At 41.3% G+C, this 17,629-nt stretch overlaps 1 protein-coding gene across 6 annotated transcripts in view; it reads left to right on the top strand.

The window, feature by feature from the left end:
- PAH (phenylalanine hydroxylase) overlaps window positions 1–17,629 on the top strand; it is a 115,133-nt gene that overhangs the window by 85,063 nt on the left and 12,441 nt on the right. For all 6 annotated transcript variants that reach the window (XM_054445692.2, XM_054445691.2, XM_054445693.2 and 3 more), the window contains 4 exons: window positions 826–893; window positions 13,017–13,213; window positions 15,415–15,550; window positions 16,608–16,677. In XM_054445692.2, coding sequence (XP_054301667.1) covers window positions 826–893; window positions 13,017–13,213; window positions 15,415–15,550; window positions 16,608–16,677 — 471 coding nt within the window. The remainder of the gene's footprint in view (window positions 1–825; window positions 894–13,016; window positions 13,214–15,414; window positions 15,551–16,607; window positions 16,678–17,629) is intronic.

The following is a 17,629-nucleotide window of genomic DNA, read 5'->3' as shown; positions in this document are numbered from 1 at the left end:
AATCAATTGGAATCCCATTTCTACCCCAAACACTCAAAGACACACTTAGCCTCTTTTCACTCGGAAATGTGCTGCTTGCAAATCATTGGGAAAAGGCTGCCTGTGAGTCAGCTTCAGAGGAGATGCCATTATCATCCTTTTTAGGTCCTGAGACAGACTCTCAGTTAGCTAGGCCCCTGCCAGATTGTAAAGACTGACAATTACTGATGGTGATCCAAATCCCAGCCTCACCTTCACTATGGCGCCACTTCTCTGAACCACCATTTATTCCGGAAAGAACAGGATAATCATACTCGTCGAACTTGCAAGTTTGTTGTGAGAATTATATGTAAAATCAGTTTCTAGTACTCACAAACTGGCACATAGTATGTATTTAATCAATGGTATTTTTAAAAATTGCAAGAGCAATAAGCATGTGCCTGCTTGTCTATCAAGAAATTAAAAGGTAGAGCTAGACACAAACCTTAATCAGGAATTAAATGGATATTGTATATCTTAATCATAGACATCCATCCTATGAACTCTGCCTAATTTAGCAAGTGTGTCAGTCAGATATGCTGTAGATGAGGTTTCTTTAAGAACAGATCGTGCACATTGGAATCCACAGCAAGGAGGCTCATGCTAAATCAAAGGAGTTACTAATAAGGTGTCACTCACAATATCTGGTAGGAGAGCTAAGTTTAACCGAGACTTTAGTTTTAGGGTATAACCAAGGGAAGGAGACATGCACTGTCATGGCTTGAGAGCCCCCATTCAAAGCATTCATAAAGGTACCAGACCTCTTCCTATGAAGCCTTGAAAAATCAGGTGTCTCTTTTCTCCTAGGGTTTTAAAGATCCTGTGTACCGTGCAAGACGGAAGCAGTTTGCTGACATTGCCTACAACTACCGCCAGTAAGTCTGCCTTGCTTGTTGGGGGGAAGAGAGAAAAACACACCCATAGCCTGCTTCTCCCTTGCCCTCATCCAGTTGAGGATGGAAAATACCAGCATGAAGAGTCCTGCCTTCTGTGTGTGCATGTGTTCACATGCATGCGTGTATGTGTGTGTGTGGGTGTGTTTAAACCCTCTCTTTAATAACACACGATAAAAAACGATTGCTGCTAGACAAAACAAAATTACCCACTGTGCTGGGGCCCTGCTCTCTCCCAAGCTTTGTTGTCTAATTACACAGTGGTGTCTGCAGTAATTAGAAAAGGCCTTGGTCCTGAATAAAACAGCCTCCAGTCTTCTCTACATTAAACAGGGAAGAAGGAAAAAGAGAATCATTTACATTCAAGAAGGAGCTGGCTGCTTTACTGAAATAATGAACCATTCAAGATTTCAGGCCAGCCAAACTTCAGCTTTCTACTTTTATCTGGTCTGACCCAGCTGTGAAGGACAATTTTAGGATGTTGTTTTTTTTTTTCCTGTCTGGGGTTCTGTGTTCCTCCCCTACCCTATTTTAGCCAAAAGAAAATGCAAATATCAAACATGTTTGAGAAGACAACAGCTTTGCTCCTTTGAGTCTTAAGGAACTACAGAAATGCCACCATGGGAAACTTAGTGTTTTGACAAGTGCTGTTACTGAGTTAAGGGATTAAGAAAAGACATCCACAAGAAGAAACTTAAAATTTGTCCAGAATGCTCATAGCATAGTACTTTGACAGCTTTGATAGAATCTCAGGGAGATGGAAAAGATGATGGGCCTTTCTATACTGAATACAACGTTACTTTCAACATGGAAAAACCTCCGGAAAAAGAGAGAGAAAGTTTTTTTCTGAATGACTTTCGGTAGTGGAAGAATTCAAAAATGTGCTGTCTTTAGTCAGACCTAAAGGCCCATCTGGGCCTTGGATCTTGCTGAGCAGGATTCACAGAAGATGGTGACCTCCCTCTCCTGACCCCACCTTTGCCTCAGCACAGTCAGGTGGACACCATCAAAGCGGGTACAGGCAAGAGTCCTTCAGATAGTCAGCAATAACAGATCATACTTATTATCTTCTTGCTGTGTGTCTGGGGGCTTTGGTGAATGCTTTGTATATATCACTTTGTTTAGCTTCAATAATAACTTCTCATTTTTCAGATAGGGAAATCAAAGCTTACAAAGGTTAAGTAAGTTGCCAACATCATGTAGCTAGTATGTGACATAATCAGGTTTTAAACTCAGGTTTGTTGAATTCTAAGGGTATTTTTAGCCACTCTTCTGAGTGTCTGGGGACTCCTAGAGTCTAGAGACTGCACTTCATATAATCAAGGAGGAGGTGCTTAGAAAGTACATTCACTTACTCCTGGGTTGCTGGGATTTGGGGAGAGCGGAGACAGATCCTCCTCAACCTCCTTCTCATAGAAATGTGAAACCTTATGAAGAAGAGTGAAATTGGTGAATCATCTCACAATCCTGGATGTTAATCAGTTAACTTGGTTATTGAAAATCATCTATAGATGGCTGGACTCTCAGAAGTACGTTAAAATTTTTTAGTCAATTTCTCACCTTTTATAGATGAATCCCACATGATTAACTAACTGATGTGCCGAAGGTCATGTAGCTACTAAAGGGCCCGCCTTTTTAAAAAATTCAAAGCCTATTTCACACTTTACTTTATCTCATCTCATTTAAGCTTTCGGTGCTGTTTTTACCATGTCTTTCTTCTTCAAAATAGTCTCTTACTTCAGGGTCTGATATAGTTCATCCTTTTTTTTTTTTTTTTTTTTTTTTGCAGATTCTATTTTGCGAATTTGCCTACTTGCTTAAGTGTATTTGTGACCCCAAAATCGATACTCACTGTACACTTTCACAGTCATTCCCAGACTTGCACAGAGAGGAGAAAAAATTTGATTCTACTGAGGTGTATATCTCCAACTGAGGTCAAACAAGGCAACACTCTACCTTTCTGTTTCTACCCTCATTTTGTCAACATGTGTCCTTTACATGGTCTGTTTAGTGTCACATTTTTAACATTTTTGTGTTTTTGTTTGTGATTTTGCTTTTTAAAAATTGACCAAGCTCTCACTCAGTTAGGAAGCAGCAGAGTTAGAATTGAGATTCTCCTGCTTTTCCCAGGAAAGCAGTGACTGCTGAGCCACTGCTATCAAGCTTGGGAGGAGCAGCCCCAATAACTGCATAAAGGGGATACAGCTGTCACTGCTTTAGACTTCAGGTACTGGTGCTAATCAGATTAACCTGCAGAAAAGCAGAATCAGAATCTCAAATAGTTATGTTCCAGCTAAACGGAAGACTCCAGAGTGAAGCACCAAGGCCTCATCTCCTTAGGTTTTCATTTAGATGTCACCTTCTCAGCCATGCCCTCTCTACACCCTATGTAAAATTGAAACCCCACTCTGAAACTCCCTATACCTTTGGCCTTTTTTTCTCTATGGCATTTATCACCATCTAACGGAGTTGTGTTGGCTTTCTATCTGCCTCTACTAGAAATGTGGACTCCATGAGGGCAGGGGTAATTGACTGTTTTGTCACAGTGCTCAATTAACATTTGTTGAATGAATGAATGAATCCAAGAGACCATATAAGAGTAAAGATTCAAAATGGTGAATTGGAGGCAGAGCCAGGAATTGTGTCTAGAACCATCTAGAAGGCTGCTACAGCAGGTTTTGATGATATTACTGGAGTGGAGGTTGGGCTTTTAAGTTTTATCTAGGAATAGATAAAATGGATCATAGGAGCTTATATTTTTCAGCTGCAAAACAACTCAAACATAAAGGAGAGCTCTACTGGATACTATAAATGAAGAGTTTAAGGGGGGTAGTTTAGGCTCAGGCAGGTCCAGGATTCAGTGTCTCATTATTTGCTTCTCTGACTCTAGTGTCCTTTGCTTTGGCCTTGCTTTCAGACATTGGCCTCATTTCTCTTGGAGAGGGAACCTAGCACCTCTAGGCTGATACCTCAATTCAATTAGAGGTGCTATTGCCAACAAAGTCAACCACAGTTCTGGCATTGAGTCCACTGACTTTGATTAGGACATAGGCCCATCTCTCAGCCAGGCACAATGCAGGAGAATGAGAGATTTCAATTGGCTTAGCCTGGTCACATGCCCATTTCTGAAGGTAGGAATGGAGTCTCTCCTCACACGAACCTCACAGACTGAGAGGGGAGAAAGGTGCTTTACTGATGAATGGGGAACAGATGTTGAGTCCCTAGAACAGCAGGTGTCAACCAACAGAACATCTTGGGGCTCAGGATGTTACCATCTCTTGAAATTTGTTGCAGGAGTAACAGATGCCCTTCTTTTAAAATGAGAATCAGTCATAATGGTAATGATCAATTATCCAATTGTTAGGATTTGTCAGTACTAGTACTAGGTACTTTATACATAGTATTAGACTTAAATTTATCCACACCATACAAATAGTTACTTATGTTTAGCCCACGTAGCAGCTGCACAGATTGAGGCTCAGAGAGGTTTACTAAATTGCCTGAGCTGATACAGCTAGGGAATGGCAGGGCCAAGGACTGAACAGTCTCTGTCTGTTTCCGAAGTCTGTTTGTCTCCTGTATCAGTGCTTAGTCTCGATAATGGCGCGTTCTTGGGCAAGAGCTTACCTGATTTTTTTTTTCACCGTCATTGCTGGCTACCACAAGACCTTCTGAACTTGTCTGGCTTTCAATACTTAAGCAAAATGCTATCTTTTTGCCTAATCCCTGTCACCTGTCTCTAGACAATAACAAAGACTGTGCTCTAATGTGTTTGGATGAGGTACAATTCTGAAAGGGCAAGAAAGACCTAATCTGGAGCCTAATGATGATCCATAATTCTGAGATAAACAGTCTCACTTTGTCCCAGACCCTGTGTTCCTGTTAGAGAAATAGGCCTGCAGCCTAGGGAATAGTCACTGGTCTTTGAAGTCAGGCTTTGTTTGGTTTACATCTGTTTGTGCTGTTCAGAACATAGTTCATTCCCAGGTGGTTTTCAAAAGGACTTTTTTTTTTTTAATCTTTACTTTAGCTTTCATTTTAAGTTCAAGGGTACATGGGCAGGTATTTACATATAGGTAAACTTGTGTCATGGGGGTTTGTTGTACAGACTATTTCATAACTCAGGTATTAAGCCTAGTACCCATTAGTTATATATCCTGATCCTCTCCCTCCTCCCACCCTCCACCCTTCAATAGACCCCAGTGTGTGTTGGTCCCCTCTATGTGTCTGTATGTTCTCACCATTTAGCTCCCACTTATAAGTGAGAACATGTGGTCTTTGGTTTTCTCTTCCATTAGTTTGCTAAGGATAATGGCTTCCAGCTCCATCCATGTTCCTGCAAAGGACATGATGTCATTTTTTTATGGCCGCATAGTATTCCATGGTGTATATGTACAACATTTTCTTTATCCAGTCCACCATTGATGGGCATTGAAGTTGATTCCATGTCTTTGCTATTGTGAATAGTGCTGCAGTGAACATATGCATGCATGTGTCTTTATGATAGAATGACTTATATTCCTTTGGTTATGTACCTCATAATAGGATTGCTGGGTCAAATGGTATTTCTGTTTTTAGGTCTTTGAGGAATTGCCACACTGTCTTTTTTTTTTATTATTATACTTTAAGTTCTAGGGTACATGTGCACAACGTGCAGGTTTGTTACATATGTATACATGTGCCATGTTGGTGTGCTGCACCCATTAACTTGTCATTTACATTAGGTATATCTCCTAATGCTATCCCTCCCCCTTCCCCCGACCCCACAACAGGCCTTGGTGTGTGATGTTCCCCTTCCTGTGTCCGTGTGTTCTCATTGTTCAATTCCCACCTATGAGTGAGAACATGTGGTGTTTGGTTTTCTGTCCCTGCGACAGTTTGCTGAGAACGATGGTTTCCAGCTTCATCCATGTCCCTACAAAGGACATGAACTCATCCTTTTTTATGGCTGCATAGTATTCCATGGTGTATATGTGCCACATTTTCTTAATCCAGTCTGTCATTGATGGACATTTGGGTTGGTTCCAAGTCTTTACTATTGTGAATAGTGCCACAATAAACATACGTGTGCATGTGTCTTTATAGCAGCATGACTTATAATCCTTTGGGTATATACCCAGTAATGGGATGGCTGGGTCAAATGGTATTTCTAGTTCTAGATCCTTGAGGAATTGCCACACTGTCTTCCACAATGGTTGAACCAGTTTACAGTCCCACCAACAGTGTAAAAGTGTTCCTATTTCTCCATATCCTCTCCAGCACCTGTTGTTTCCTGACTTTTTAATGATCGCCATTCTACCTGGTATGAGATGGTATCTCACTGTGGTTTTGATTTGCATTTCTCTGATGGCCAGTGATGATGAGCATTTTTTCATGTGTCTGTTGGCTGCATAAATGTCTTCTTTTGAGAAGTGTCTACTCATGTCCTTCGCCCATTTTTTGATGGGGTTGTTTGTTTTTTTCTTGTAAATTTGTTTGAGTTCTTTGTAGATTCTGGATATTAGCCCTTTGTCAGATGAGTAGATTGCAAAAATTTTCTCCCATTCTGTAAGTTGCCGGTTCACTCTGATGGTAGTTTCTTTTGCTGTGCAGAAGCTCTTTAGTTTAATCAGATCCCATTTGTCAATTTTGGCTTTTGTTGCCACTGCTTTTGGTGTTTTAGACATGAAGTCCTTGCCCATGCCTATGTCCTGAGTGGTATTGCCTAGGTTTTCTTCTAGGGTTTTTATGGTTTTAGGTCTAACATTTAAGTCTTTAATCCATCTTGAATTGATTTTTGTATAAGGTGTAAGGAAGGGATCCAGTTTCAGCTTTCTACACATGGCTAGCCAGTTTCCCCAGCACCATTTATTAAATAAGGAATCCTTTCCCCATTTCTTGTTTTTGTCAGGTTTGTCAAAGATCAGATGGTTGTAGATGTGTGGTATTATTTTTTTTTCTCTTTTTATGTTTGTTTTTTTTTCTTTACTATTATTATTATTATTATACTTTAGGCTCTATGGTACATGTGCGCAACATGCAGGTAAGTTACATATGTATACATGTGCCACGCTGGTGCGCTGCACCCACCAACTCGTCATCTAGCATTAGGTATATCTCCCAGTGCTATCCCTCCCCCCTCCCCCCACCCCACAACAGTCCCCGAAGTGTGATGTTCCCTTTCCTGTGTCCATGTGTTCTCATTGTTCAATTCCCACCTATGAGTGAGAATATGCGGTGTTTGGTTTTTTGTTCTTGCGATAGTTTACTGAGAATGATGATTTCCAATTTCATCCATGTCCCTACAAAGGACATGAACTCATCATTTTTTATGGCTGCATAGTATTCCATGGTGTATATGTGCCACATTTTCTTAATCCAGTCTATCATTGTTGGACATTTGGGTTGGTTCCAAGTCTTTGCTATTGTGAATAATGCCGCAATAAACATACGTGTGCATGTGTCTTTATAGCAGCATGATTTATAGTCCTTTGGGTATATACCCAGTAATGGGATGGCTGGGTCAAATGGAATTTCTAGATCCCTGAGGAATCGCCACACTGACTTCCACAAGGGTTGAACTAGTTTACAGTCCCACCAACAGTGTAAAAGTGTTCCTATTTCTCCACATCCTCTCCAGCATCTGTTGTTTCCTGACTTTTTAATGATTGCCATTCTAACTGGTGTGAGATGGTATCTCATTGTGGTTTTGATTTGCATTTCTCTGATGGCCAGTGATGGTGAGCATTTTTTCAGTGTTTTTCGGCTGCATAAATGTCTTCTTTTGAGAAATGTCTGTTCATGTCCTTCACCCACTTTTTGATGGGGTTGTTTGATATTATTAATGAGGGCTCTGTTCTGTTCCATTGGTCTATATCTCTGTTTTGGTACCAGTACCATGCTGTTTTGGTTACTGTAGCCTTGTAGTATAGTTTGAAGTCAGGTTGCATGATGCCTCCAGCTTTGTTCTTTTGGCTTAGGATTGACTTGGCAATGCGGGCTCTTTTTGGTTCCATATGAACTTTAAAGTAGTTTTTTCCAATTCTGTGAAGAAAGTCATTGGTAGCTTCATGGGGATGGCAGTAAATCTGTAAATTACCTTGGGCAGTATGGCCATTTTCACGATATTGATTCTCCCTATCCATGAGCATGGAATGTTCTTCCATTTGTTTGTGTCCTCTTTTATTTCGTTGAGCAGTGGTTTGTAGTTCTCCTTGAAGAGGTCCTTCATATCCCTTGTAAGTTGGATTCCTAGGTATTTTATTCTCTTTGAAGCAATTGTGAATGGGAGTTCACTCATGATTTGGCTCTCTGTTTGTCTGTTATTGGTGTGTAAGAATGCTTGTGATTTTTGCACATTGATTTTGTATCCTGAGATTTTGCTGAAGTTGCTTATCAGCTTAAGGAGATTTGGGGCTGAGACGATGGGGTTTTCTAAATATACAATCATGTCATCTGCAAACAGGGACAATTTGACTTCCTCTTTTCCTAATTGAATACCCTTTATTTCTTTCTCCTGCCTGATTGCCCTGGCCAGAACTTCCAACGCTATGTTGACTAGGAGTGGTGAGAGAGGGCATCCCTGTCTTGTGCCAGTTTTCAAAGGGAATGCTTCCAGCTTTTGCCCATTCAGTATGATATTGGCTGTGGGTATGTCATAAATAGCTCTTATTATTTTGAGATACATCCTATCAATACCTAATTTATTGAGAGTTTTTAGCATGAAGAGCTGTTGAATTTTGTCAGAGGCATTTTTTCTGCATCTATTGAGATAATCATGTGGTTTTTGTCTTTGGTTCTGTTTATATGCTGGATTACATTTATTGATTTGTGTATGTTGAACCAGCCTTGCATCCCAGGGATGAAGCCCACTTGATCGTGGTGGATAAGCTTTTTGATGTGCTGTTGGATTCGGTTTGCCAATATTTTATTGAGGATTTTTGCATCTATGTTCATCAGGGATATTGGTCTAAAATTCTCTTTTTTGTTGTGTCTCTGCCAGGCTTTGGTATCAGGATGATGCTGGCCTCATAAAATGAGTTAGGGAGGATTCCCTCTTTTTCTATTGATTGGAATAGTTTCAGAAGGAATGGTACCAACTCCTCCTTGTACCTCTGGTAGAATTCGGCCCTGAATCCATCTGGTCCTGGACTTTTTTTGGTGGGTAGGCTATTAATTATTGCCTCAATTTCAGAGCCTGTTATTGGTCTATTCAGGGATTCAACTTCTTCCTGGTTTAGTCTTGGGAGGGTGTATGTGTCCAGGAATTTGTCTATTTCTTCTAGATTTTCCAGTTTATTTGCATAGGGGTGTTTATGGTATTCTCTGATGGTAGTTTGTATTTCTGTGGGATCGGTGGTGATATCCCCTTTATTATTTTTTATTGTGTCTATTTAATTCTTCTCTCTTTTCTTCTTTGTTAGTCTTGCTAGCAGTCTATCAATTTTGTTGATCTTTTCAAAAAACCAGCTCCTGGATTCATTGATTTTTTTGAAAGTTTCTTTGTGTCTCTATCTCCTTCAGTTCTGCTCTGATCTCAGTTATTTCTTGCCTTCTGCTGGCTTTTGAATGTGTTTGTTCTTGCTTCTCTAGTTCTTTCAATTGTGATGTTAGGGTGTCAGTTTTAGATCTTTCCTGCTTTCTCTTGTGGGCATTTAGTGCTATAAATTTCCCTCTACACACTGCTTTAAATGTGTCCCAGAGATTCTGGTATGTTGTGTCTTTGTTCTCATTGGTTTCAAAGAACATCTTTATTTCTGCCTTCATTTCGTTATGTACCCAGTAGTCATTCAGGAGCAGGTTGTTCAGTTTCCATGTAGTTGAGTGGTTTTGAGTGAGTTTCTTAATCCTAAGTTCTAGTTTGATTGCACCATGGTCTGAGAGACAGTTTGTTATAATTTCTGTTCTTTTACATTTGCTGAGGAGTGCCTTACTTCCAACTATGTGGTCAATTTTGGAATAAGTGTGATGTGGTGAGAAGAATGTATATTCTGTTGATTTGGGGTGGAGAGTTCTGTAGATGTCTATTAGGTCCACTTGGTGCAGGGCTGAGTTAAATTCCTGGACATCCTTTTTAACTTTCTTTCTTGTTGATCTGTCTAATGTTGACAGTGGGGTGTTAAAGTCTCTCATTACTATTGTGTGTGAGTCTAAGTCTCTTTGTAGGTCTCTAACAACTTGCTTTATGAATCTGGGAGCTCTTGTATTGGGTGCATATATATTTAGGATAGTTAGCTCTTCTTGTTGAATTGATCCCTTTACCATTATGTAATGACCTTCTTTGTCTCTTTTGATCTTCGTTGGTTTAAAGTCTATTTTATCAGAGACTAGGATTGCAACCCCTGCCTTTTTTTGTTTTCCATTTGCTTGGTAGATCTTCCTCCATCCCTTTATTTTGGGCCTATGTGTGTCTCTGCACGTGAGATGGGTCTCCTGAATACAGCACACTGATAGGTCTTGACCCTTTATCCAATTTGCCAGTCTGTGTCTTTTAATTGGAGCATTTAGCCCATTTACATTTAAGGTTAATATTGTTATGTGTGAATTTGATCCTGTCATTATGATGTTAGCTGGTTATTTTGCTCGTTAGTTGATGCAGTTTCTTCCCAGAATCAATGGTCTTTAAAATTTGGCATGTTTTTGCAGTGGCTGGTACCAGTTGCTCCTTTCCATGTTTAGTGCTTCCTTCAGGAGCTCTTTTAGGGCAGGCCTAGTGGTGACAAAATCTCTCAGCATTTGCTTGTCTGTAAAGGATTTATTTCTCCTTCACTTATGAAGCTTAGTTTGGCTGGATATGAAATTCTGGGTTGAAATTTCTTTTCTTTAAGAATGTTGAATATTGGCCCCCACTCTCTTCTGGCTGGTAGAGTTTCTGCCAAGAGATCAGCTGTTAGTCTGATGGGCTTCCCTTTGTGGGTAACCCGACCTTTCTCTCTGGCTGCCCTTAACATTTTTTCCTTCCTTTCAACTTTGGTGAATCTGACAATTATGTGTCTTGGAGTTGCTCTTCTCAAGGAGTATCTTCGTGGCATTCTCTGTACTTCCTGAATTTGAATGTTGGCCTGCCTTGCTAGGTTGGGGAAGTTTTCCTGCATAATATCCTGAAGAGTGTTTTCCACTTGGCTCCATTCTCCCCGTCACTTTCAGGTACACCAATCAGAGGTAGGTTTGGTCTTTTCACATAGTCCCATATTTCTTGGAGGCTTTGTTCATTTCTTTTTACTCTTTTTTCTCTAAACTTCTCACTTCATTTCATTCATTTGATCTTCAATCACTGATACCCTTTCTTCCAGTTGATTGAATCAGTTACTGAAGCTTGTGCATTTGTCATGTAGTTATCGTGCCATGGTTTTCAGCTCCATCAGGTCATTTAAGGACTTCTCTACACTGTTTATTCTAGTTAGCCATTTATCTAATCTTTTTTCAAAGTTTTTAGCTTCTTTGCAATGGGTTCAAACTTCCTCCTTTAGCTCAGAGAAGTTTTATCGTCTGAAGCCTTCTTCTCTCAACTCATCAAAGTCATTCTCTGTCCAGCTTTGTTCCATTGCTGGCGAGGAGCTGCGTTCCTTTGGAGGGGGACAGGTGCTCTGATTTTTAGAATTTTCAGCTTTTCTGCTCTGTTTTTTCCCCATCTTTGTGGTTTTATCTACCTTCGGTCTTTGATGATGGTGACATACAGATGGGGTTTTGGTGTGGATGTTCTTTTTGTTTGTTAGTTTTCCTTCTAACAGTCAGGACCCTCAGCTGCAGGTCTGTTGGAGTTGGCTGGAGGTCCACTCCAGACCCTGTTTGCCTGGGTATCAGCAGCGGAAGCTGCAGAACAGTGAATATTGCTGAACAGCAAATGTTGCTGCCTGATCATTCCTCTGGAAGCTTCGTCTCAGAGGGGTACCCAGCCGTGTGCAGTGTCAGTCTGCCCCTACTGGGGGGTGCCTCCCAGTTAGGCTACTCGGGGGTCAGGGACCCACTTGAGAAGGCAGTCTGTCCGGTCTCAGATCTCAAACTCCATGCTGGGAGAACCACTACTCTCTTCAAAGCTGTCAGACAGGGACATTTAAGTCTGCAGAGGTTTCTGCTGCCTTTTGTTTGGCTATGCCCTGCCCGCAGAGGTGAAGTCTACAGAGGCAGGCAGGCCTCCTTGAGCTGTGGTGTGCTCCACCCAGTTCGAGCTTCCAAGACTTTTAAAACTAATGACTTTTAAACCATAGTTTGCCTCAGAGTCACCTGGGGAGCTTACTAGAATCCAGATATGTAAGCCTTCCCTTCCCCAAGAGATTCAGGATCTATGCAGCCTGGCATCTGTACTTGAACAAGCTCAGTGTAGAGAAGGTATAAAGCATTTTATACCTTAGCATGGATTTATATATTTATTTTCTCTCCTTTGTTCCAATATTTATTTATTATCCTTGATCTAGAACTTATTTATTTAGTTTTTTAATTGACAAATAAAAATTGTATATATTTATGGTATACAACATGATGTTTTGATATTTGTATACAATGTGGAATCTTACTTAGCATGTATTTAAATACCTTTATAACTTCCCAGGAGCAGAAATATCAAACCCAATAAGTGCATGCCTACCAAACAAAGGGGATCTCAGATTTATGGCCTACATATTATTAAATCCAGTTTAGCCCACTGGTGTAATTGCTTTAGTTAACACCATAAAAATACACTGTGTTACTTTAAACTGAACTTAGATGCCCTGGTTTAGAAAGGAAATGTATTCTGCCAGACCCTATTCTCCTTATTGCCAATCTCTGCAACTTTACACCTTTGTGATACCTGACTGGCCTGTGCAGGTAAGTGAATTTTTACCCTAGGTAAGCAATTAGAGAATTAGAAGAGTAGAAAAACCAAGTGATTTCCCAAAAGTGAGAGCAAATCCTCATTGCAGCCGGTATCATTGCTTAACCAAATCACTCTTTCATGTGGGAAATCAAAACAATAATGTTTCCTATATCAAGATGTGGAATTTTTCTCTTTCAAATAATGTATGAAATTCACTGTAGCAAGTGATGGCAGCTCACAAGTTCTGGTCCCCGACTCCCTCTGCTAACCTAACCTGTGTTCTGCTGTGCCCCTGCCCTGCTTGAGACACCTGTTTTGTGCCTGTATTCTAGTGGGCAGCCCATCCCTCGAGTGGAATACATGGAGGAAGAAAAGAAAACATGGGGCACGGTGTTCAAGACTCTGAAGTCCTTGTATAAAACCCATGCTTGCTATGAGTACAATCACATTTTTCCACTTCTTGAAAAGTACTGTGGCTTCCATGAAGATAACATTCCCCAGCTGGAAGACGTTTCTCAATTCCTGCAGAGTAAGTCCACATCAGGGTAAATGGCCCTGCAGAAAGTTGGGGGAGGATTGAGGCAGAGGAGAGGGAAGGGGAAGACAAGTACGTGGAGGCAAGTGTGAAAGCATATGCTTGTAGAAATGCATGCAGGTTGATTCCTCCAGGAGGAACTCAATTTCACTGCACTCTGCCTTTGCTCCAGCCCCTACTGTGTTTATCCACTTTCACTCAATCAAACACCTGAGGCTGTGGATTTTGCTGTGTACCTTTCCCTGAAAAGTATTTTCTTTCACACTTAAAGCCCAAGGTGCTTCACTGAGTTTTTCTTTTTTTTTTTTTTTTTTTTTTTTTTTTGCCCTGTAGTTCCTGCTGTGTTATGAGCTAGGAGTGTGTGTTTGTGTAAGAAATGTGCTATTTTGGGGGATGGTGCCAAGAGCCCTGAGCTCTGAGTCTGTGCATCTGGTATGAATCCTGCCTTCGATCCTCTCCAGCTGAGTAAACCTGCCTCAGTTTTGTCTTCTGTCAAATGGACACTGTATCAACTCTTTAGCTTTTCCCATAGGGAAATTATGAGAATGAAGTAAGGTGCTGCATATGAAAACAACCAGCACAGTCTTGCATATACAGCAGGTACTCAGTGAATTTGGACTGAATTGAAATCTGAGTAGCTCAAGTACTTACTCAAAGTAAGTACATTGAGTCTCAAGCCTCTCTGTAGAGTATATCCAGGTGAAATGGGTGTTATTCTTTCTGCCAAGAGGATGTTAATTTAGCAAAAACAAAATAATGAACTAGCACATATTGAACACCTACTGTGTGCCAGGTAGAATAAGCAGAAGTGGGGAGACAGACTACAGGTTACAAAATTTTCTATATATCAGAGCTGTGCAGAGATGGGCCACTGTGCGGGCAATGAGCCAGGGAAATTACTTGGCAGGAAGGGAAGTTGTAGCCAGGACAGTTTGGGGGTGAGCTAGATGACCTTTTGGGTCCCTTCCATTAGAAAGTCTTTGCTTCTTAGATAAAGAATGGAGTAAGGGTCCAAGCAGAGTGTGCTTCAGCCTGAAGACACAGAAAACATGGGGGCAAGAGGCAAGGGGATCTCAAAGACTTCTTTAGCTAATTACTCTCATTGCTATGACCAATAATAAGAATAATAAAACAGTAATACTAGCAGTTGGGAAGCTACATAATAGTAATTAAGAGAACAGACTTTGAAGCTAGACTCCCTGTGGCTGTGACCTTGAATAAAACCTTTAACCTATCTCTGTCTCAGCTTTCCCACCTGTAAAGTGGGCATAATAAAAGTGTCTACTTCACAGGGCTATTGTGGGGATTAGTAGCATATCTAAAGTAGCTTAAAAGAGTGTCTTACATACAGTAGGTCATATATAGTGTTAGCTATTATTACCATTATCACTGTCATTGTCCTTATCCTCCAAAGTTTGGAACAAATTGAGAGACAGATACAGGAACCATAGAGATGGTGATCAGAGGTCAGCTTTAAAATTGAGCGATTTAGAGAATGTGATATAGATGTGCACACAAATGGACTTGCTAATATTTTACCCCTTAATTAGGTAAACTTAACCTGCCAATTCATGGAGCATAGTCCATTGCATGGCCAAGAGCAGACTGGAATGACGTCCTGTGTGAGCAATCAAGAGAGAAAGAGCAGTACAGAAAGAGTTAAATTGACAATATTCATATTCTCTTCCCAAATGCTCCAGTCAGACAGGTCACTGCTACTCATGGGGTGGACTGTGTGAGGTGCAGTACAGAAGCTGGAAGCACTCTATCCATACTCTTCCCTTCTGGGAAATGAGGTACAAATTCCCTCTTCACTCTAGAAGCAGCAGAAGTAGGGAATAATTGTTCCACCCTAACAAATGGTAATGAAAGCTAAATTTATTGCATGTTTCCAATGTGCTAGGCTCTGTGCTAAGTACTTTGTATTCATTAGCTCTTTTTATTCTTGGAACATCTCTAAGAAGTATCTATCCACATTATGCAGATGAGGAAACTGAGGCTCAGAAATGGGAATTTACTTGATCCAGATCACCTAGCTAGAAAGCAGCAAGGCAGACATCTGAAGCCAAGTCTACCTAGTGTCAAAGCCTATGTCCCTGGGCAGCTATGTGTACTACTCCACTACCTGAAGGTCTCCTAGTGCCTCTGACTCAGCGGTGATGAGCTTTGAGTTTTCTTTCTTCTTTGCATCCCAGCTTGCACTGGTTTCCGCCTCCGACCTGTGGCTGGCCTGCTTTCCTCTCGGGATTTCTTGGGTGGCCTGGCCTTCCGAGTCTTCCACTGCACACAGTACATCAGACATGGATCCAGGCCCATGTATACCCCCGAACCGTGAGTATTGTCCTCCAGCTACCAGTTGCCAGGCACAATGAGCGCCATCTTTTCTTGCTGCAAGAATGAGGTTTGGGTTCATTGCTGGCTGGTCCACAGGACTAGTTGTCTAGATTGTTTGCTGGTAGTACTAAAAACAACTCATCTATTCTGGAGATCTGCTCCATCCAAGTAGATAGACCAGACTGATTGGAGATTTGGGCATCCTGTGATCCAGTAACTCAGAACTCCCTTGGCAGTGAGAATGAGAGATCCCAATCAAGTTCCAAAGTCAAAGCTACGAAGTTGCAAATAAGAACAGGAACAAGTGGCAGCCAAGCTATCTCAATACCTCCTAAGTATACATCTAGATTACTCTTATCTTTCTTTGCCTAGATTGTGTATTGGATAGAGGTAGAGAATTGCAGCCATTATACTTCTTATTTGGGTGTTTCGTTATCCCCTTAGTCTGATAAAACTTATGCAACTTATAAAAAATTAATAGAACATCCAAAATTGTTTTTCCTTGCCCATAAAGTTCATTGCTACAAATCCAAAAAGACCTGTTCCAAATGGACATAGCACATACAGTGTTAAATAAATGTAGGTTTTCTTCCCTCACTGCTGTCTGCCTCCAGACTAAGAGAAGAGCAGCACTGTTTTTGTTTTAGTTCCCAGTGGAATAGCTGAGCATATTGTATCTGCCCAGGGAAGTCAATATCAGGGAGAAGACAGGATGAGACGTGTTCATGACTCATAGCTCACTTAGGTATATGGGAGCATGTCCACAGGAATATTAGCTCTTCTGCCTGGTACCCCACTGGGCATACTCTTAAGACCCTTGGCTGCTGTGCCCTGCCCTGCACCTGTCTCTTATTTTTCCTTCCTTTTCTCCTTTTTACCTTGTACCCTGCCTTTTCTGATCCCAACCTCTGCATATCACTTATTCCTGGGAGAGGGATCATAAGCCTAAAAGAGCTATTTCCATTCTTTCTGCCCATTCCTCATGTAGAAAGACTGAGTCTGGCTTGGCTTAAACCTCCTCCCCTCCAAGCTCTCTGTGCTTTCTGTCTTTCAGTGACATCTGCCATGAGCTGTTGGGACATGTGCCCTTGTTTTCAGATCGCAGCTTTGCCCAGTTTTCCCAGGTAAGGAATGCATTTTTTAGCCTTCCAGTTATAGGTCTGTGACCTGAATTTCTCAAATGAGTTGAGCCCAGGGAGGGGTCCTCATGCCCTCTGCAAGAGCGGAAACCAGGTACAGTTCTATGATCCCACCTGAAATGGGTGTGTGGTTCTGGGAAGCTAAATACCCATTTCGGAGATCAAGCATGGGGTTGGTGAATCACTCATCCTCTGAATCATATGTGTGTTCTTCAGTGTACTAATCTCATTTTTCCTGCTAGAGCCTTTCATCCATGAAATCCTCCCTGATTCCCATGCAGGAACTACCTCACCTTCTCCAGTCTCTTAGTACATTCCCCTCACCTTTTCAGGGCTGTTGCAACTTTCTACCTTGTCAGGCAGTTATTTGTGTATAGGCTTGAATTAAGTGAGGTGACATTTGCCAAGAATCCAATGCTGATACCCTGACTTAGAGTTAACAAAGAAAAAAAATGAGCTGAATATCTTATCACCATCATCAAAGCTGCAACCCTGCAACCTAGAATTTCATTCATCTTTCACAGTGGTTAACAAGCTCAAAAAAAAGCTTTCTTTTCCTTTTCTTTTTTTTAAGGCAAGGTCTCACTCTGTCACCCAGGCTGGACTGGAGTGCAGTGGTGTAATCATGGTTCACTACAGCCTCAGACTTCTGGGCTCAAGCAATCCTCCCACCTCAGCCTCCTGAGTGGCTGGGACTACAAGCACATGCTTTCATGCCTGGCTGAATTTTTTAATTTTTGTGGAGACAGAGTCTCACTACATTGCTGAGGCTGACCTCAAACTCTTGGCCTCAATCCTCCCACCTCAGCATCCCAAAGTGCTAAGATTACAGGCAAGAGCCACCACACCCGGCCAAAAAAGAAAGTTTTGGGCTGAGTAAAATAATGCTACTAATTCTCTCCAGGCACTGAGAGGCAGCCTAAAACCATGGTTTGGT

Source organism: Pongo pygmaeus, chromosome 10 (assembly GCF_028885625.2).
Source record: "Pongo pygmaeus isolate AG05252 chromosome 10, NHGRI_mPonPyg2-v2.0_pri, whole genome shotgun sequence".
Lineage (NCBI taxonomy): Eukaryota > Metazoa > Chordata > Mammalia > Primates > Hominidae > Pongo > Pongo pygmaeus.
The sequence above is the reverse complement of the archived record's forward strand: the minus strand, read 5'-3'. Positions and strand labels throughout refer to the sequence as shown.